Source organism: Orussus abietinus, unplaced genomic scaffold, assembly GCF_000612105.2.
Source record: "Orussus abietinus isolate OABI.00-Male unplaced genomic scaffold, Oabi_2.0 scaffold55, whole genome shotgun sequence".
Lineage (NCBI taxonomy): Eukaryota > Metazoa > Arthropoda > Insecta > Hymenoptera > Orussidae > Orussus > Orussus abietinus.
The window spans coordinates 80,748-100,905 of NW_019394295.1; the positions used below are offsets into that span (position 1 = coordinate 80,748).

At 42.9% G+C, this 20,158-nt stretch overlaps 4 protein-coding genes across 7 annotated transcripts; 2 read left to right on the plus strand and 2 right to left on the minus strand.

Moving 5' to 3' along the window:
• Positions 1–168: 168 nt before the first annotated feature.
• LOC105696411 (transmembrane protein 53) lies at positions 169–3,890 on the minus strand. The gene is made up of 5 exons (XM_012418844.2): positions 2,732–3,890; positions 2,288–2,495; positions 1,951–2,103; positions 1,540–1,668; positions 169–1,431 (listed from the first exon to the last, which is right to left on the minus strand). The coding sequence occupies exons 1-5, from the start codon at positions 2,947–2,949 to the stop codon at positions 1,141–1,143; spliced, it is 999 nt and encodes a 332-aa protein (XP_012274267.1). The 5' UTR covers positions 2,950–3,890; the 3' UTR covers positions 169–1,140.
• Positions 3,891–4,967: 1,077 nt separating this feature from the next.
• LOC105695550 (thioredoxin-2) lies at positions 4,968–8,200 on the plus strand. 2 transcript variants are annotated; one of them, XM_012417178.2, is made up of 4 exons: positions 4,968–5,048; positions 7,473–7,589; positions 7,659–7,772; positions 7,857–8,200. In XM_012417178.2, the coding sequence occupies exons 1-4, from the start codon at positions 4,995–4,997 to the stop codon at positions 7,917–7,919; spliced, it is 348 nt and encodes a 115-aa protein (XP_012272601.1). In that variant the 5' UTR covers positions 4,968–4,994; the 3' UTR covers positions 7,920–8,200. The 2 variants fall into 2 exon arrangements, with proteins under 2 accessions (XP_012272601.1, XP_012272610.1); XM_012417187.2 differs by lacking the exon at positions 4,968–5,048 and adding an exon at positions 5,555–5,714.
• Positions 8,201–8,569: 369 nt separating this feature from the next.
• Positions 8,570–16,831, minus strand: LOC105695522 (DNA-directed RNA polymerase I subunit RPA1). 2 transcript variants are annotated; one of them, XM_012417111.2, is made up of 16 exons: positions 16,769–16,831; positions 15,870–16,172; positions 15,189–15,759; positions 14,774–15,116; positions 14,333–14,697; positions 13,884–14,242; positions 13,696–13,810; positions 13,220–13,583; positions 12,793–12,951; positions 11,503–12,572; positions 10,892–11,281; positions 10,555–10,796; positions 10,076–10,452; positions 9,779–9,934; positions 9,166–9,469; positions 8,570–8,741 (listed from the first exon to the last, which is right to left on the minus strand). In XM_012417111.2, the coding sequence occupies exons 2-16, from the start codon at positions 16,051–16,053 to the stop codon at positions 8,644–8,646; spliced, it is 5,097 nt and encodes a 1,698-aa protein (XP_012272534.1). In that variant the 5' UTR covers positions 16,054–16,172; positions 16,769–16,831; the 3' UTR covers positions 8,570–8,643. The 2 variants fall into 2 exon arrangements, with proteins under 2 accessions (XP_012272534.1, XP_012272524.1); XM_012417101.2 differs by lacking the exon at positions 16,769–16,831 and adding an exon at positions 16,259–16,381.
• Positions 16,504–20,059, plus strand: LOC105695527 (protein arginine N-methyltransferase 9). Of its 2 annotated transcripts, none has more exons than XM_012417127.2 (9): positions 16,504–16,664; positions 16,765–16,990; positions 17,066–17,192; positions 17,257–17,658; positions 17,874–18,267; positions 18,562–19,169; positions 19,248–19,389; positions 19,505–19,597; positions 19,684–20,059. In XM_012417127.2, the coding sequence occupies exons 2-9, from the start codon at positions 16,828–16,830 to the stop codon at positions 20,029–20,031; spliced, it is 2,277 nt and encodes a 758-aa protein (XP_012272550.1). In that variant the 5' UTR covers positions 16,504–16,664; positions 16,765–16,827; the 3' UTR covers positions 20,032–20,059. The 2 variants fall into 2 exon arrangements, with proteins under 2 accessions (XP_012272550.1, XP_012272557.1); XM_012417134.2 differs by having other exon boundaries at positions 16,791–16,990.
• Positions 20,060–20,158: the final 99 nt, after the last annotated feature.

Genomic DNA, 20,158 nt, shown 5'->3' on the forward strand with positions numbered 1-20,158 from the left:
AATTGGGAAATTCTGCCTCCTCTGGTGTTAAATATTTCCCGGGAACAGAGGAAAGAAAAGAAACGTCAAACTTGACAGATTCGGAAAAAAAAAATGAGACCCTATGAGATTACTTAGCAACTTTTAGGGGGTTCGAAAGTGAAGGGAGTCAGGAAAAAGATGGGACGCTCAAGTTTATCAGTCTTTATTCATAGCTAATCCGACAGATTAAAATACATATATTCACATACTCGAATATATGGACGTCAAGACATTGAACAACCTCGAGGACATCCGAAAGTAACAATTCCCGAGACTTTCGATCTCGGCATCAATTAGAACGAATTTTTAAAAGCAAGAAAAATCGCAGTTTTCGCGTCGAAATTTATCCCTACTCGTTTTTCTATATTTAAGAGAACCTTTAAAAAAAAATCGCGGATTGCTTGTTTTTCATTATTTAAGAGCACCTCATTAAAAAAAATCTCATTAAGTAAAATGAAAAACTTTATGCCGAACAACTTCATTTTCGTTCTCGGCGTCAATGAGAAGAAATTTTGAAAAACAAGAAAAATCGCAGTTTTCTTCGCGTCGAAATTTATCTCTGATGGTTTTTCTTTATTTAAGAGAACCTTGTAAAAAAATCGCGGAAAGTAAAAAAACTCGACGCCGGATATCTTTACTTTGGCTCGGTTTTCGGGGACATGTCTCCTCGTAGGTTTTAATTAAGGAATAATCAAGTCCAGCTTGATTCGTTATTAAATTGAAGTTGCGTCGAAACTTTCTCGCGGAAATTCTCCTCCTTGGGGGGAATGTCAAAATTTCCCCATTCTACAACGAAATCCGCGAAATAAACGCCTCGTTCTGCATTTATATATCTACTTTTCTTTAACTTTTCATTATATGTGCGTAAAACAAGGAAAATCGTCGTTCGAGTTTCCTCTAAAGACTTGTTCTTCGATTTAAGCGCAAGAAAAAAAAAGAATGCGTCCCTCTTCCTCCCGTATGTGAGATATCGTTGGCTAACACATGGGATCTCTTTTTCACTCCCACTTCTGGTTAGTTAGCCAACTTTCAGAGCAGCAAGCGCTAACATATTGGATCTGGGCTTCTATGGGACTTCTGAATTCTTTGCCTGATTCGCCTACATTCTTCAGAGGAGATTTATATGAGCTGCTTCGAGGCCTCGTGAGGAAGCACGACTCGCTTCGTTAGGCCGGGAATAGGCTCGAATGGGCTCCTAGGGTCTTCCCCGATTTGGGAATCCGTTAAGTCTTCCCCGTCGGCCGATTTGTCGGTTCCAGAAGCCAGACATTCGTGCATGAAGCTGCATATGGTGCTGACGTAGACCTCTCGGTACACAGCGTAATGCTTCACGTGAGGGGAGTCCGTGAAGAGCACCATCTGTACTCGGACTCCTCGCTCAGCACGCCGCTTCGCGAATTTCTCCACGTCCTGATAAAAAGAAAAAAAAAACGATTTTAAGGTGACATGAAAGGCGCAGAGACATTTTATCGACATACTTTATTACGACATATCTTATACTTTAAAAAAGTAACTTACCGATGCAGGAATCAATGTATCAGCATTCGAGTATAGGAACAATTGTGGCCAGGAGTGCACTTCTTCTGCGAGAGCAATGGGATTCGTCAAAATTGGACAGCCGTTCTTCTTCCAGGTCTGCGAGACAACCTGTATCGATAAGGAAAATTGAAAATCAGGAAACTCAGTACAGTTTCGTGCTAAATGCATATATACTTATATATTTAGATTAGGCTGCAGTCTCACCGAAGAGGATTGCAGGAACTTACAATTTGATAAAACTCTACATTCGCCTTCGATGGATCTCAAAGGTGACGTTTCACTATCAGAAGGCGATATCAAGCTTGCTCTCAAGAAAAGTATAGATACTACAATTTTCTTGATTGCAGATTCCTGGGAAACTTATCGGTTCTTTCTTCGTTAAGTATTTACCTCGTAAAACCACAGCATGGACAGGAAGACGGTGATGAAAAAGGACATTGGCAGGTTGGTCAGGGGATGACCGCCCAAAATGACACTAATAGCCTTGAACAGCGATGTCAACCTTCTTTCTCCTGGTGCACTGTCGAAGATCACACCTTTAACCTACCACATGATTCGAAAGGTTATTACAGGACATATAACCTAAAACCTGAGACAATTTAACACGATGTATCAAACCTTAGATAATTTAACACCTTGTGTTAAACTATCTTACATTGTACGTTGCACCAAACATTCTCCGTTTACTCTGTACTCCTGCACTTTTATTCGTAGCTTGTCCCTTCACCTTTAGTGGAGTGTCGGTCCTCAGCATCGCAAAGCTCACATGTTGATAAAGAAAGGCCCCACCGTTGCTAAAGACGTGGAAGAAGATCGGATGCTTATTCAAGCTCTTCTCAACGATAACCTGGACCAATCGCTTGCCGATGGAAGGCATCCGGTCTCTTCTCCAGAATAAACACTCCACCGGTGCTGTATACCGTAGCGTAATGCAGCTGTGAGATAATTGTAATTTATCATTGTCATCGCAACCCCTTTTCAAAATTTTCATCGACCATTTGTCAGTTTCAGTTTGTGGACCAATGAAGTCGAGGGAGAACGCAGTCTCAGTCATAATGTAATAATAATATATATCATAATATATATTTTTTTTTAACAGCGAAGATTTTCCATATTCATAGGAATTCCTGGGTCCACAAACCAATCATCGAATTTATAAACGAGATATCACCTCTTCTCTTCATACATAGCGCTATACTTGGCGAGGTATTTATCCTGACAACCAGCCCAGCCAAGTAACACCACAACCGGGCGTTTGTCTTCCTCGTAGACGAAGACAAACTCTTCGTGTTGGTCGCGACCGGCGTTAACTATTTGGTCTTTTGGCGAAGGAAACACCAGCCGGTAATCCAGCTGGTCTTCGGCCGGCCGATCGCCGCCGGTCGCCATTTTGGAGAACTGAGCGACTTTGTCTACTGCACCAAAACTCCAAAATCCTGGGATTCCCGCTCTTCCTCGAGGCCGTTTTCACTACAACGTGCGAAGGTTCGTGACTAAAGAGTTTCTTATTAAGACCTATGAGGCCAAGAACTCCTCTTAGCTTTCGAAGAGGCCTTAAAGTTGATTACGACGCCTCAAGGGTGGTCGTTGCAAACAAAGAGTCGCGGATTCGCTCGCTGCTAAGATTTGGTACCACACAGTAGTACTAAGAAGAGATCGTGGCTTTTCTCGCCAGGAAAATCCGAGGACCACGAATTTCTTTATTAAGACCCTGGAAGTTGCGATCTTCTTCACCGTCACTTCCAATAATGCGAGGCCGTAAGGTTAACATGCTTATTATTTATGTATTTGGCGCGAGCTCGGTGAATTTCTTTAGCAAAGTCTGGAGATCTTTTCACTATAACAGTTTCCAATAATGTGAGGTCGAGGTCTTCTCCGCTGCGACCTTCGATACTGCAAGTTCCTTGAAAGCTGCGAAATCACTAGGTCCCTAAGAAGTCGAAGATCCTCTCACTGCACCGTCCTAAGAGATTTGGGACCACGATTGCACGTGTTATTTCACTAAAAGAAGTCGAGGTCGCAGGCTTCTCCCTGCGACCGCGGAGTTCCTCGCTCCGAGGAACTTCGAGGCTGCGACTTCGTCCGTTGCGAGGTCGCGGACACCTCGTTGCGGCGGTTCGAGGCTACGAGAATGCGTGCTCGTCCCAACGGACTTGCGTCGTCCTGACGGCCAACCTCCCAGGGATCGATACCCGACCTAGCCAACCTTCCACCGGCGAATCCGGCGCCGTCGCTCTTCCCTCTTCGAAATTCGGGAGAAAAAAAAGAAGTAACGAGGGCTCAATCGAATTCAGTCGAGCGAAGAGTTGGATTAATCAAATCTAAAATGGAGATACATGTATATGCCCACCAAACACGGTTATGCAATAATAATATAACCGTTGCATAACGTTACATACATATAATATATAAGTAAGATTTGTATTACTATTTCCTACGCAGGTATTTAATACTTATGAAACGAATAATGTAGCGTATACATAACATATCGGGAACATGCTAAAAAATGATTTGTTCGTTTTTAATGAGGGTTTTTAGTATTCCTTTTTTTTCCGCGTTGGGGTTTCTTATTTTAGGTAATAAAATATCGAGATTAACGGAATGTCATGTTCACTACATGTCGCAAGAATTCGAGCGGATTTTCAACGGTGATAAGAACTTTATCTCAGCCGTGATATTAACGTCGACGGCGAGATACATAATTCCATTCTATTTAGAACGTTCTATCGTCGGATACGTGGAGATAGTACATATCGATCCGAAGATCTTTCTCGCCGCGGTCGGAGAAAACTTGGCGAACTGTTGAATAATTAATTTTCGCGCGGGACGTTTAGCTTCGTCATTTCCAAGATGGCGGCGCTTCGCAGCACGCTATTTTATTTCACGCACGAGCTAGTCAGAGCTTGCAGGCAAATCGGTCTAAATTCGCATCGTAGCATTGCGCCATTCGAATCAATAACGGAATAATATTTCCTTATTCACTGTGCCGAGCTCTTTTCTCGACACAGTAATATTAGTTAAGGTGAAATGAAAGTGTCATACATACATAGCAAAAAGTCAAGATATTTATAAAACTTTTAACGACATAATACTAAACAATGTATAAAATATATAGAATGATAAAATTGGAGAAAAAATAATTTAGACCAGTTTCAGTAAATTCTGACCATTGACAAGTACCAAAACGTTCGGGAAATACTGTTTACATTTTTTTTTTATTAAGAAATCATTACAAAATACAGAGATTTCAAGTATGTACAGTTAACACGTAGGCGTGGATTTAAGTATCTATGATGCACCGGCAAAGCATGACATCAGCTGAAGTCACGTCTTTTCCTGACTGCCGTTCTCCAGTGACGTCGCGCATTAGCCCAGCGCCGCCATGACAGTGGATGACGTCACGCATTAGCTGGGCGCCGCCATGACAGTCGGTAATGTCGCATCGATGCGCCACTCGTTCCAGGAAGCGAGTTACTACACCGGAACACGTAAGCCGGAATTTCCGGACATATACGTATACATACAAACGCAATCCCGCCGCTCTGTATTTGCTAAGTAGGTCATCGGTGGACGCATCTTCCTTTTACACCGTCACGTGATGGACAATTATTAGAACATTCGACGAGCGATATCGCGCGATCATAAGTGCGATTTGAAATTCATACATGGAGTAAGGAATAATTCTTGAAAGTTTCTTGAAAGAAATTCGTGAATATGACATTAGTAAGGCGGTCCCAAATCTTTCCTTGTGACTAACTGTGCTTCGGTAACCTTGAAGAAGGACCGCGGGCAATTCCGCTCACCATGTTCGGCCTTCGGCGGCAATGACGTCACCGAATTCCAGGAGACACATTCGGGACTCGGTTGGCAGCGTTCGGTAATTTCCGTAAACGGTCGGGCGCCTACGCGGCCACTCTGCAGCGGATGGCAGTGGCGAGAACCGCGTTCGGGCGTTCCCGCGAGTCCTCGGCGTAGCTCGGCGATCGATGCGCCTCGCCCCACTTCGGTCGACTCCGGAAGCTCCTCGGCTCCGCTCCGGCTGAGGCGCGTCCAGTCACTCGAGCGACGCCAACTCGTTTGTGTCGTTACATCACCTCGTTCCCGTTAACGGTCCACGCTTCCCTGTAAACATGGTGTACGCGATTAAGGACGAAGTAAGTGACAGACGAAAGCGACGCTCCACTCGCGAATCGAGGCGCACTTCCCGTGGCCGACTTAACCTAAAATCCTGCCGGCACTCGGCGAGCTGAACTCGCCGCCGGAAACGCGGTAGCCTTGAAAGATAAACGGCACGTGTGCGCGTCGATTCGTAACACCTAGCGAAATTAACTCGTAATTGCTTAGAGGAAATCCAGAGGGAAGGAATTAGCTAGGAAGCATAGAATCGCGCGATAAAAGACGCCCCATTAATCCGCTGCGTCTTGCGAGTCACCTCGTCAGATGAAAGTTCCACTTTGCTCCCAAGCGCGGGTTTCCATTTTATTCCCTAAATCGTGGAATATGTACGCGATATTTCGCGGTCTATGTCACTTTGTTATGTATGCTAGTAATTATTTCATTGCGATATTTGTCCCACGATCGGTGAGGTTAGAATATGCTCGCCAGGGGAAGTGGAACTTGGACCCAGAGCGGCGGTTTTTTCAAGCAAGGACCGGCATTCGCGATCGCCATCACAAGTGCTGCGCAGTTCGTGCCCGAGATATCCACTGCATCATCCAGTAGGGCATGAACCAGGAAGTCAGGCATGAGCGTTCTTCAATTAGAAGTCACTGAAGCTTCTCTCAGGCAATAAGAAACTCGCATCGCGAGCACTCGAGCGGTTAAGCTCTAGAACTCGACTCGTATACTTCCAGAAATTCTGTTCTTATTCCTCTGGAGATATTTATTTCATGGGTGGTTTTTCCATCTCATCAGCCGCTACTCGATATTTCTAAGAATTACGTAAATACCTGGGTAATTGCATCCCAGCGAAAGATATTACTGCATCTGTTCGTTGCAACTCGTATCGATGTCGCAGGCATCATAAAACTTCTGTAAAAGAACGCTAATTAGCGAAATTGTATTGCTATAGGTAGTTGCGTTATTGTAGACATTTGTTACATCACTGTAGGTATTTGTTATTGTTAGGAGTATATGTCAAATTTCTCCACGTTTCATTTCACCTTAACAGAGATTCATTTAAATTAAATTTCTGATACAATTAGTAGAAAAAAAAAAGTTAATTAGTAGAAAAAAAAAAGCAATTTAAGATATCCTTTATCGAGTTTATTTGCATGTTACAGTGGTACGGGTTATCAAGGTGTCCAAGTCTTAATTTAAATGTCGGAATCGCTGTTGGCATAATAGTCCAATGATAAGTGTCACTCGCTAATGAATGTAAATGTTTTATAACCTGATTGTATCACTGCATGATGCAGGAGCGCAGACTAAACATTTCACGCTTTCTTTTTCACTAATTGGTCAAGTTCGGTGATGAGTGTTGTGACATTATTTTTTATTTTTAATTCAAAAGCTAAATGAAAGTGGCCGCTGAGGCGTTAAAATATTTATAAAACTTCTCTCCATGCCGGATGCATAAAATTATTTAAGGCAGTACGTGATTGTGGAGGTCCTTAGGAGACCTTTATGGACTGCTAGGTATGTGGGTGAAAAGTGTGGCGTTAAAAAGATATGTATGACGATAAGCGTTGTATATAGGTTGAAGGAAGTAGGATATCATAGGCGATGACTCAGCTTTTAAAGTAGGACTTTCACATCGTTCTGGGCAATCGTGAATTTAACGCGATATGAAAGACTCATTCTATTAAATTTATGCATAAGTAATGGCGTTTTTTTTTTACACCTTACGTTACATGCTAAAAATGCCAATATCTATGCATCAATCTAATACAATTATTTTCTGTTCTCCACAGGCCGATTTGCAGGAAAAGTTGAAGGAAGCTGGCAACAAGCTGGTTGTTATAGATTTTTATGCAACGTGGTGTGGTCCATGCAAAATGATTGCACCAAAACTTGAGACCCTGAGTGAGGTTAGTTTGACTTATCGACTGTGAATGCTACTTTTATTTGACATCGATTGAAATCAATTATTCTTCCAGGAAATGGACGACATCGTTATCCTCAAAGTTGACGTTGACCAGTGCGAAGCACTCGTTTCTGACTACGACGTCACCAGTATGCCCACCTTTGTCTTTATCAAGAATGGCGAAAAGGTAATTGAATTTTCCTGGGAAACTTCAATCTCTCGAAGTATTCACTCTTCATGGTTGAACTCACGTCTTGTCTTACTTTTCTAGCTGGAGTCCTTCTCGGGGGCCAATTACGAGAAGCTGAAAGAACTCATTTTAAAGCATAAGTGAACGACTTGAGCGGTCATTCCAACTAATGTAATTATTAAAGGATTTTCGCAGCCACCAATGGAATACAAAACTTTATGCAGAGCTATTATGTGACCTTTAAGACAGCGAGTTAGGATATTAAATGTATCCCCGTGGTACATTGAGTTTCGAGAGCACGCGAAAAGCTGCATGTATTTTTTTAAACACACCTTAGCCAGTCTTGTACTCTTGGTTGTACTTGTACAACAGGATCATTGTAAACAGCTTGTAAAAATTTACACATAAATGTTGCAACCCGTAGAGCCCCTCTTCACTGCGGTGCTTCTCCTTTGTCTGGGTTTTACACGATGATTAACCATCAGAGTGGTTCTTTCAATCTCAAGATGTGCTACGATAAGTGATAAGGTTTCATAACAAAATTGTTAATTGGAGCAAAGACCTCCGAATGATGTCAATGTTCAGGTTGACTGAGTTATTTCTTTCGATTGTCAGGAAAATATTTAGAATAATGAATGTCACATATTGCACTGGCATCGCCTTATCAGGAATACTTTTTAGAAATTATTCATGTCCGCCACTATAAACATATTGTTCGACTCGGAATGCATGATCGATACACACATAATAAGCAATATAAATTCTGCGAAGAGATTAGGAATATAGAAAGTGACTTCGAAGGGCCTAAAGTCATGTATCGTACAAGAGTTCGATTGTAAAAAGACTACATGTGCATCGGTGTGAGGTTTTACACTTTGACAAGCAGAGAGAACGCCCCGGTGCCAGCTTTGCAAGGTTGACCCAGCATTAATCTACTCGAAGGTGAAACCAGGTCATCTTGCTTTCCTGCAAATAGAGAAGATTAAACGTTGCATAATCGACGAAAGGATAAGAACAGGAAACATCAGGGGGAATAAACATTCGTTTTAGAGGGAACGGCTCCATCGAATGGAGTCCATAGGTCACTTGATAATTAAATCTGCATATTGGGCGCATAATTGAGAACCCAACGTAAAACTCCGCCAAGGCGACGTGAAAGTACCACCTCATCGGTCGAACATACATTACCTGTTAATCAACTTGATACTGAAAATATCTGAATGATCGACAGATGAGAGAGACAAATACATAATTAGCCTCAAGTGGCATCGCTCAGAATTCTTTGTTTTACTTATTAAACTGTTTAAATCATTTCTACGTGAATGTGGAGGCTCTTGTGGGTATTGGGAGGTCCCCGATACCCAGAAAATTTCATCGGGATAACTCGTACCCTGCAGAGTGGCGTTCTTCAGGAAGGTCAAGGAGCTCTCGAAGCTCATCTGCTGGAGTGGCGATGACGAGTCCTCCATGCCTTTCCTACTGAGGGGTTGATAAGTACCGTCGAAGGTCATGTAATCGGCTATCAACAGGAGATGTCTAGGGTCCACCGTGATGCCGTACATCTTGAAGACGTCCTTGACCTCCTTGACGATCACCCTGTTAGCGGCTTCTATTCCATAGGTCTGGGAGACCCCGTAGACGTCGTTCGAGTAGAGCCTCTGCAGGTCCAAGATTTCGCCGTACTTGAACATCTCCTGCAAACCGATTGGATGATAAAGTCATCCCTTTTCTTGGATCAAACTAAGAATTGGGTTAAAGTGAGTTAAGGGTCATTCTATATATTAAAACATTAAACAGTCATGCGTTTCGATTTCGTGAAGCGTAAATTTTCTCAGGAGTTTCACTCGAAGCCCGCAAGTGGCGCTGCCATCGACGTCCACTGCGGAGCGATGACAATTCAACTCGTCATTTCGTGAAAAAGTTCGACTGATTTTGGTGGATTTCTTTTCCCGCCTGAGGCTGAGATTGCTTTTATATAGAATGACCCAAGGAAGAAGACCGACCATGATGTTGAGCCCGTCTGTTTTCAGGATCGTTTCCCCAGTAGAGTTCTCAAAGGTGAAGGCTCGCTTTATGCGCGGCGTCTCCCAGAGGACAACTCTTTCGGCCACGTTCCTCAGGATGGTCGGCAGGTCCAGCTTGGTCATCTTGAGGGGCAACTGAAAGCGAGACAATATTCTTAGCTGGACGATTAAATGATTATGAAGTATGTTTGGGCAACTAACTAAATTACTATGAAGTATATTTAACGCCATGGCGAGGATTTTCAAGCAGAGACGATTTATATCCACAGTCTTTACCCAAAATTTGAGCTTGCACCAAAGGTGTTTCCCAGTATCGAAATCGTACTCCAGGGCATGCGAGTACATGTCGATGACGTCCGCCTTCCTCTGTTCGTCGTCCGTCCACTCGTTGGCCTGATTTTCAGCATCCTCTTCAAGGAATTCATCGACCTTCCTTTTGTCCAGGACCTTGCGCTCGTCCTCGACATCCTCGCCGTCCTCGTTATCCTCGTCTTCGTCTCCCTCTTCTTCATCCTCTTCAGGGTCTTCGTATTCCTGGTTCTCCTTGTGCCTCGAGACGGACCTGGCAACGGTCGCGTCGGCGTCTTCGGCGGCTTCCTCCTCATCCGAGGACTCGTGCATCTCCCCCAGGTCGGACTTGGAGAAACCTGGAACTGGATGGTGATGTTGAAGACCACGATAAAGAGGATGATGAACGAGGAGTTAGGTAAAAAAATCAATTCAGAAAGAAATTGGAAGCATCTTCAAAACTCTACCCGATGCCTCGCCTTCGGGGCCCTCTTCGTCCAGCTTGGCGTCCTCGTTGCCGGCTTTCTTCTTCTCCGACTCGACGTGCAGGAGGGTCCCGACGACCCTGGCGGTCTTCTCGATCTCCCTGAACATTTCCTTGAAGAAGATGAGCTCCGTCAGCTCCACGGCGCGTCTCGGCTGGATGAAGAACTCGTTCTTGTAGCACTTGTGGGGCAGGTACTCGAACGTCAGGGTGTAGACGAGTTGTCTGGAAGTACAGTTCAGTTGATACATGTACCGAGGACGTAATTGGATCGAAGCAAAAAAATATATATATATAAACTTTCTGCTTAGCTTCCCCACCTGGGAGTCGTGGTTTCCATCCTGCGGTCGATGTGGATGCTCTTCAGGACGTTGGCAAGTTTGCACTTGGTGAGCCTGATTCTGAGCTTGTTCTCCTGTCTCTTCGGATTGTCCAGATCTTGCCTAAAGGGGATCTCCATGCTGGGGGTCTTGATGTTCCTCGAGGCCATCATCAGGATCTCTCTGAGCCTGGGAATTCCGAGGGTGACGTTCATCTCTCCTCGTCCTGCGAAGTGGAAGGTGTTGAGGGTCATCTGGGTGGAGGGCTCGCCAATGGATTGCGCAGCAAGGAGACCCACGGGTTCCCCTGGGGGACACAAAGACTTCATCGACTTGACAGAAAGGACGTCCCTGAGGTCTTCCCTCCCGACCTTAAGATGGTACGACACCCTGAAATGAATAAAAAGTAGATCTTATAATTCCTATACCCTCCAAAGTCTATAGCTATTAAGGCTATTAAGGCTATCGAACTTAGTTTCACCGACCTCGAGAACCTAAATAATAAAATCATCAACCAAGTTAATTTTTACTCCACGGTGAAGGGGTCAAGATTGAAGGGAAAAAAAGATTCGACTCCTTTCCTTACAAAGGTACGGTACCAGTCAGCTAACCTCTTAGCATTCTCTTCTAGATATTCGTTGAGAAGGCCCTCCAGTCTCTCCACCAAGACCCCATACTCCAGGTCCTGCCTGAGCCTGGAGCTCACAGGATCAGGACAGCCCTCGCAGCTTGCCCTGAACCCTTTCCTAGTCTCTTCATCGGCTCGAATCCACTTCTTCATGGCCGAGACCGCAGCCTTGCTCCTACCACAGGTTGGATTAATCGCCAGGTGCCTAGCCTCATTAGGATGCCTATTTTCCCTGGAGAAGAGGGCAAAATCGCTGACGCGCCTCTTTTGGAGCGCCGAGCCATTCCTCTGCTCCCACTTCTGGATCTTCCGGATCATCTTCATTGTCCTCTTCAGATCCGAGCGTGCCTTCAGTTCCTTGAGCAGCGCCTCCTCGACGATGGCGTTCCGGTTGTCCACCAGGAAGCCCAGCTGCTCCTTCCTCAAGAACTTGGACCCCGGTACGTCCAAGCCATCCTCTCCGTAATATATCTGCACCAGGCTGCCGTCGGAGTCCCTGACCGTCAGGTCGTAGTTGACGATGAGGCCCTCCAGGTGCTTTATCAAGCACCTCTGCAGGTACCCTGAGCGACTGGTCTTCACGGCAGTATCTATCAAGCCTTCTCGCCCGGCCATACAGTGGAAGAAGAACTCCTGGGGCTTGATCCCCGTCATGAACCTCCCGTCGATGAAACCTCCCGCCCTGGGCGAGGGGTCGTGTGCTGGGAAACTTGGCAGACTCTTTCCACTTATCATCAATGGGGGTCTTTTGCCTTCCAACTCTATTTGCCCTAGGAGGCAGGAGATCTGCATGGTGTTCACCGTCGACCCCTTCGCTCCGGATTGCACCATCAGCTGCAGGTTGTTCTCGGGGAACCTCTTCATCAAGCCTGCCGGTAGACACGTCCGGTTTATCTCGTTCGTGTAGGTGTCCAGGGCGGTCCGGTACTTCCGGTCCACGTGGGCCCGGAACTTCGGGTTCTGCCAGTAGGAGTACTCCATACTTGCCGTCACCATGTCCATCGACGCGTCTTCGTGCATCTCCAGCGCGGATCTTTGAATCTCCTCTCCTATCTAAAAGACCAGAAATTGGGATAAGTATTTTATGGCGTTGTAGAGTCCACGATTTACACGTCGCTAGTCTTGTTGGAAGTGGAGTCGCAGTCTTTTGTTACTTTTTCCTACGGTGCATGGCTCAGCTCCATTTTTTAAAAGAATAGCGACATGTAAACCTTGGGCATGAACTCTGTTACTCCCTGGGGTTCTTCAGGGACTATAAATTACTCGTCCATACCACTCTGCTCTTCTTAATGATTTCCTTGCGCTTAGCGTCGGCTCTTGGCTTGATCAGGATATCCTCAATTCCTAAAGTAAAGCCTTCCAATTGGAGGAAGGCCTGGAAGAGCTTTCCGAAGGCACTTAACACCCTGCTGGAGCAAATGCCGCCGTACAACTAAGAGAGAGAAAATTACATTCACTTTGACATCTTCTCAAGTGTGTTTCAGCTCAAAAGACATGTTCTCAAAATTTGTAAAAAGTCTAAAACGGCACTTAAATCTGAATTTCGAGCGATCTCCCCTTCGTACTGTCTTCAAACTTTCCATATAGTTCGTCGCGAGCGTCGCTGCCATCGCAACGCCCTCGCTCCACCTCGCGAACTGATAGGACGATATCTCCCGTTCCACTTGACCAAATTCAACGGAATAAACTGCGAATAATACCTCGAAAAGGCAGTGTATCAGCCCGTACGGCGTAGCGCCATAATGAGTCTTGTCAAGGACTCCGCAGAGCAACTCGCCACCTCTTATAACGACCTCGGCCTCGGACATGGTCTTCGGATTGGAGAACGGAATTCCGCAATTCCAGGGTCGCGGTTTCCTCACTTCCCACGATCTGGCCTGGATTTTCGCGTTTGCTGTCAGGTTAATCTTCGCGCGGCCCTTGGGGATGATGTTGATGAGCACTGTTGACACCACCTGTTTACCCGACCAGAGGGGAACAGGTTTCAAGATGGCAGGAGGCAACAATTCCAGATTACCCTGGACAACTGAGAGTGCGGAGTACACGAGTTGCATGTAATCCTCTCTAAAACACGAGAAGAAAAATTTTAAATATCATTTAACTACGTAGCCTTACTTAACAGAATAGTGTATAATTAAGATGTTCGTTAATTTAATGCTAAATATCAGATAGACACCTTGCGAAGAATCTTCCTCTTGTCGTTAGCTTCACACCGGAGACCATGTGATCCTGAATCAAGCCACTTAATGGAGTTCCATCCTTCGGTACTAAGTACTGGTTGCACACATTTGCTAAAACAAAAATATAATTCTTCTACAGATGTATCGATGAGACCAAATTAAGATTATGACCAAAGGGTAGTACCAATGTTGTAGCCTTCGCTGCGAGCCAACTCATTTTGTGGAAAGTGGGCGTTCATTTCGTCACCATCGAAGTCAGCATTGTAGGCTTTGCAGTTGGCATAGTGAAGTCGAAGAGTCTTTTCCCCCTTGAGGATCCGAACCTTGTGAGCCATGATACTAGGCTTGTGCAGTGTAGGCTGTCGGTTTAATAACATCATGTCTCCGTTCTGTAGATGTCGATGAACTATTTTGACACCATGGAAAAATCTGTTGGCTTTCCCACTCGTTGTCAGCAGTCGTTTTGCAATGGCTTCCTTCTGTACAGAATCACTGCTATGGATCCGTTGAACATGACCTTCCTCATTCTCAACCATTACTGCTCTGAAAGATTATTCCAACTTTAGCCTAAGAGCCTAAGTCAGAATTTTACGATAAAGTGATTCAACTCTTGTAAATCTTGTAATTATTTACCCTGGATGTACATCCGGTCCATTGAGAACTAGCTGACGTAGCTCTGCAACATTCCACGGTGTAACAGGAACAGGATACGTCAACTTAATAGCAAATGCTTCCGGAACACCAATCTCGTCAATGTTGAGATTAGGATCCGGAGTAATGACAGAACGAGCAGCAAAGTTAACTCTCTTTCCCATCATATGCATACGAATAACACCTTCTTTCTTCTCAATGATCTGTTTTAGACCTTGACAATTTGCAGAGTCTGTAGTCTTGTTCAGTTCTCGATCCATCAGGTGGTCCACGTTTGCCTGTAAATTCTGCCAGGCATTGTGCAACTTCTCCACCGGTGTGGTCCCTCGTATTTGCTCGAACACAAGCTGCAAATCACCGTTGAGAAATCAGCTAATTAATTTCATGAATCCTGAAAGAATTTCTTCATTTTCATTCTGTTACCTTTCCTTCCTCGGGCAGTTGGCTCGTACTTCCATCCTGAATCGTTTGAATGATATTCCTAAGCACGAGACAGTCTTGAATTATGGTTTTATAAACCTGTGACTGAGGATGTTCGATCATCTGATCATCCAGGAAATTTACTGGCCTGACTAAGGGCGGAAGAACTGGTATAACCTCAAAAAAGAAAACATCGGTCGGATGCTCTGTGTCCAGTGTTCGCAAACAAGGGAGTATAACTTTCAGAATTTCGTGCTCGTTTCTCCAAAGGTTTTGGAGATATTCCCTCGACTGATCTGGCAATATATAAACAGTCTCCATCTTGTGCACAATACGTTGGCCTGGTCTGTAATAAGAGAAATAGATATCACATTACTTATTTAACTTTAATATACTTTTTTTAACTTGATTTACTTACATTACAGGACAAGGACTACTGTCAACTTTTGTCGTCATAATTTTATTCTTCAGCGTCATTATCTTAGGAATTGGCTCATGGCAATTAATACATACTTTCCCAACAATACATTGTTTAAGGGTAGAATCGACAAACACATGCCACTGTACATTAATATTCTTTGCATTCATATTACCCTCTTGGAGAGATATAGAATTCGTGTTAAATCTCTCTCTACTTTGAAGACTCTCGATATAATTGTCAATAACATTCCGAATGAACACCGTTTCGCCTTCTTGCACTTGACGGGAAGTTGGTACCAAAGATAACACTTCCTGTTCCAGCCTCTCGTAATCGTTTAAGAACCCCAACTGTAATAACTTCAGTTTCGCAAGTAATAACAGTTTAACATGATTTGGTACTTGAAGTGTAAAGCATGAAAGGCATGTTAATTTAAGCAAAGTGCACAGTCCTCTGTGAAACAGTGGATTCACCACAGGAACAGGGAGCTCTATGTGCCCAAAGTGACCAGTACATTTGAAAACATTATGACCGCATGTCGCGCATGGGTCTGAGTTTTCCCTCAATGGGCCTGGAAAAGATAATTTTATTCACTGAACATGTACTTTACATATAACGAAAAGGCTTACGATATATACATTTCAATAAGCTTCGATGGAAAGAATATACTCAAGACCTTACCTAAAGCAATGTCGTAGAGTCCGCCTTTCAACGGATGGCCCAAAACATTAAATGACAAAGGCGTACTAATCTTTGTTACGCTCAGATTTCTGATATCGTCCGCAGTGAATACTGAAAACTCCAGCTTCTTCGGATCTAAATGCTTCACAGAAGACCGAGAAGTCTGCTTGAACTTGGAACTCATTTTTCTATCCTTTCCAAACCCTTCGATGTGTAATTATTTCTAAACTGGAGTTATCACCACTTTCAAGATTATTGCTGGATTACTCTTGAAAAGTATGAATAACTACTTAAAATTTTCATCTACATTTATAAAAGAGCAGGAAAGAAGTTAATGTTATGTCTGTTTTCGTGGTATTGCGAGAATAATTTAAAGCGTACGCTTTTACCATCTCTAACCGCCCTAGGAATATAACCTCCAAATCAAACACGCGGTAATCACGTTTTATTGAAAGTTTACCGGCAAGAGGACGGCACTGGCGACTTTTCTCATGGAGAATTATTCATGGCGATGGATATTACGGAATTATCCAATAAGAAGCGTGAAACGCGAAGGATCTAACGGAATTGTCCAATAAGAAGCGCGAATCGGATATGTTATCGAAAATTTCAATTCGGGACGGAATCTCAACTACATCACTGATTCTAAAAACGAATACATTTCAAGTGTTTGTACGGTTTATTTGCTTTGAAAAAGGGTACACAGAATCGTTTGTGCTGAGTAAATGTTAAATAAAATTTAGAAGAGGCAATTGATCCATAAACTAGTTAAGATAGAGAATCAAAAACTTGAAGGTAAACGAAATATTAGAAAATCTTCCCACTTGGTTTCATATTCTCTCTTTTCATGCAATTTCCTTTACCAAATGTTACAACATTTATGAAATGCTTATAGATACCTGCAAGATGTATTTTACTTAGATTTTAAGGAGGTGGTGTAAAAGCAAAGCACTGCGTAATGCAAGCCGAAGTTAGAGACATTGTTGAGAAGTCGTTGAAGAAAGCCCGGGAACATGAAGCAAGAGGTGACATGGGGAGAGCGTATGCTTATTACACAGTTGTCATCGAGCTGTGTCCTGAAAAAAGGAAGGAAGTGGAAAAAGTGTTCACCGATGTTTTATGTTAGTGCAGAATGATTTTTCAATGACCCCTGGAGCTAAAACGTTTAAAATCACTGTCATGATTTCTGTTAACAGGCGAATGGGGACTGCAATTAATTCAGAATAACAGGACACAAGATGTAATCGTTTGCTATGAACATTCTCTGGACATTTATCCTGAAAATCCACGCATGCTGAACAATTTTGCTGCACACTTATTGAGGTGATTTTGTAGAGACTTACAGTAAAGAAATATAAATTGCTTAATAAGTGTTTCCCTTTCACAGGTTAGAAAATCCAATACAAGCCATCAAGTACTTAAAGAGAGCGTTAAAAGCTGATCCCAACTTCCTGCTTGCTGAACGCAACCTGCAGAATGCTTACAGCATGGCTGTTGACCGTTGGCATTTTTCCATGTTAAATGACAGATGTCGAAATAGAGCTTTTAAAAAGGCAATCAGAAATAGGATAAGAGAGGGCTATGATACAGTCCTAGACATTGGAACTGGTACAGGATTATTAAGCCTATATGCTCGGGATGCCGGAGCTAAAGCAGTTTATGCTTGTGAATGTTCTCCAGTTATGGCAGGAATTGCTGAGAAAGTATTTGCCAGAAATTCTGACCATGGCATAAAATTAATCTCCGAGTTGTCAACCGATTTGAGAGTCCCTAAAGACATTCCTGAGAGGTACGTGATTTTTTTCTGATTTATCCATTGCTATTCCCATTAGTGCCAATGTATTGAAGCCAAATAAACTACAAGTTTGTTAATTACACTGAGCAAAAAATCACAGCGCTCTAAATGTTTCTTGCTAACGATTTGCTAAAGTGATTTTTTTTGCTCAGTGTATTATTAACATAAATACTTAAGAGTCAAGTCTAAATCTGTGTTTTGCTTCGTAGGGTAAAGTTGATCGTCACTGAGACATTTGATGCTGGTCTGTTTGGAGAGTTTGTCGTTCCATCGATGATTGATGCACACGTAAATCTTCTAGCAAAGAATAGCGAAGGAATTGTTATACCTATGTGGGCTGCCCTTTATGTCGCAGCTGTGGAGAGCGAACACATTCGTCTACGTTCCTCCATAGAGTGGGACAAATCTAAGAGATTCAGCTTCCTGAATTTTGAAAACGTATCTTTACTCCCGGACGATGAATACTATGACAGCGAGAATTTGGAGAATGTTAAGATAAATTATATAACAGAACCGAAGGAAATACTCAGGGTACACTTCAACGATGTGCAGGAACTGCAAGAATTTACTAGAGATGGTATAAAGGGTGTCTTACGATGCAAGGTAAATGTCTGTATCATTAATACTTATACATGTCTTATTTCCATTACTTCTGTGAGTCTTTATAGCAGTATTTAAAAAAAGATAATGTTATATCATTCTGGTATGTGAAATAAATTTTGCACTAAACATGAAAAGTGCCATTTAGCAAACTAAAGAGGGACAGAAATTTATTTAAATAAATTAAATCTGTAAGTTTAATTCAGATTATTTAGTAAAAACATCAGGAAATTGTGCACCTTCTCTAGCTATTAGTAAAACCACATAAATATGAATAATGTCCATATGTACATTAAGTGCAGGTACGATGGCGTGGTCGATGGTTTGGTAGCCTGGTTCAAGCTGCACCTGGATGAAACGGTGACCATCGACTCCTCCCAAGGAAAATCTTGTTGGCAGTTGGCAGTGTTCTCAGCAGCGACGACTTCCTGTCAAGAAGGCGATGAACTAACAATCACTGCAGAAGTGTCCCAGTGCAAGCTAAAGTGTTCCTACGTGTCTGCCAAGAAAAATCTTGAACCGTCCACTACGGTCTACCGAGTTCCAAAGGAAGTAATAGCTTTTCTGAACGACTCCGAGTTCGTCAACTCATTGGTCAGTATCGGCAAGTCTCAGAATGACAAATCCATAAAAACTGTCCTTGATACTTCTCCGTTCCCTGTCTATGGTCTCACCATGGCGAAGACAGGTCGAATTTGTGGGGTTGTGTATCACCAGACCGATAACGAAGCTGTTAAGAATCTTGTTAGGCAAGTGGTCAAAGATAGTGGTATTAAAGCTCAGATTTGTATTATCTCAGATTACAGAGAATTACAGCATTCTATAGATTCTGTACTTGTGCACAACTTTGACGTCAAAGGTGAACTCAAAGACTGGGGCTTGCGAGACTACGATCAGTTCTTCAGGTGAGTGTTCGATTAGTATTCTTATGGGTTAGAGAAAGAGAAAGAAATGTAGTCGACTTTATGTGTATTTTCTTCCAGTTCTTTGTTAAGTCCTGTTGGAACTGTTCTCCAAAAGAAAATCTTTCTGATGGGTCAGTTGGTCTTCTCGTCAGACCTGGCTAAGATGGTACGAGTGAAGGATTCAAATCTGTCCATCTCTGAGAATTGCTCATCAGAAAAGGTAACTGACAAGACGTCAATTCGTTTAAAAAGGTTGTTTCTATTAAAAAAAAAAAATTGATTTTAACATCTTTGAATAATGTTTGATTACTAATAATAATTTCATATATTTACAGAATTCGGATGAAGAAGAAATGACAAACGTCTCTGACAAAAATAAAGAAGACTCGGTCGATTATTTTATTGCAGAGTATATTAACGAGTATAAGGTAATTAAAACAAATGCGATGCAAAGCAATAAATATTTCGATAAAAATATCGTAATTGCACTGATCAATGCCATTTCAATGTTTAGATTAATCAAGTATTCGACTTGAACTCCAGTCTATATCAGTATGAACCGATGTCGGATGTTAATGTGTTAATAAAAATAAATGAGGCAGAGACAACGGAGTCACTTGTCAATTTTGGAAGAATTAAAGAGACAAAAAATTCGCTCGCACCAAATGCTCTGGTATGTTGGTACAGAATTTGTTTGTCACCAGAGCATGTCCACGATACAAGAAGAGACTCCTCATTTATGAATCATACTGCCATTGTATTGGAGGATGAATTGAAAGACATAAGCTTAAAAGGAGGCGAGGTCAACATTAAAGTGCTTCAAATGAAAGGATTGGTGAAGGTCAGCTTAGCGGACACCTGACAATGAACTAAACAGTAACGAGTTAATTGTTATACTCTGATAAATCTATAAAATGACATTTACATAAAAACATTCAGCACAATTTGTACGATCTGATGGCGAGAGTTGTTCGGAACCAATTGAAAAC

Coding starts and splice junctions, on each gene's coding strand:
- LOC105696411 (XM_012418844.2), bottom strand. CDS start 2,949: ATGGCGACCGGCGGCGATCGGCCGGCCGAAGACCAGCTGGATTACCGG. Junction 2,496..2,731: donor GCTATGTATGAAGAGAAGAG/GTGATATCTCGT, acceptor ATTATCTCACAG/CTGCATTACGCTACGGTATA. Junction 2,104..2,287: donor GGACCGACACTCCACTAAAG/GTGAAGGGACAA, acceptor ATCATGTGGTAG/GTTAAAGGTGTGATCTTCGA.
- LOC105695550 (XM_012417178.2), top strand. CDS start 4,995: ATGTCGCATCGATGCGCCACTCGTTCCAGGAAGCGAGTTACTACACCG. Junction 5,049..7,472: donor GAGTTACTACACCGGAACAC/GTAAGCCGGAAT, acceptor TGTTCTCCACAG/GCCGATTTGCAGGAAAAGTT. Junction 7,773..7,856: donor TTATCAAGAATGGCGAAAAG/GTAATTGAATTT, acceptor TTACTTTTCTAG/CTGGAGTCCTTCTCGGGGGC.
- LOC105695522 (XM_012417111.2), bottom strand. CDS start 16,053: ATGAGTTCCAAGTTCAAGCAGACTTCTCGGTCTTCTGTGAAGCATTTA. Junction 15,760..15,869: donor ACTCTACGACATTGCTTTAG/GTAAGGTCTTGA, acceptor TATCTTTTCCAG/GCCCATTGAGGGAAAACTCA. Junction 15,117..15,188: donor AGTAGTCCTTGTCCTGTAAT/GTAAGTAAATCA, acceptor CTCTTATTACAG/ACCAGGCCAACGTATTGTGC.
- LOC105695527 (XM_012417127.2), top strand. CDS start 16,828: ATGCAAGCCGAAGTTAGAGACATTGTTGAGAAGTCGTTGAAGAAAGCC. Junction 16,991..17,065: donor AGTGTTCACCGATGTTTTAT/GTTAGTGCAGAA, acceptor TTCTGTTAACAG/GCGAATGGGGACTGCAATTA. Junction 17,659..17,873: donor CCTAAAGACATTCCTGAGAG/GTACGTGATTTT, acceptor TTTGCTTCGTAG/GGTAAAGTTGATCGTCACTG.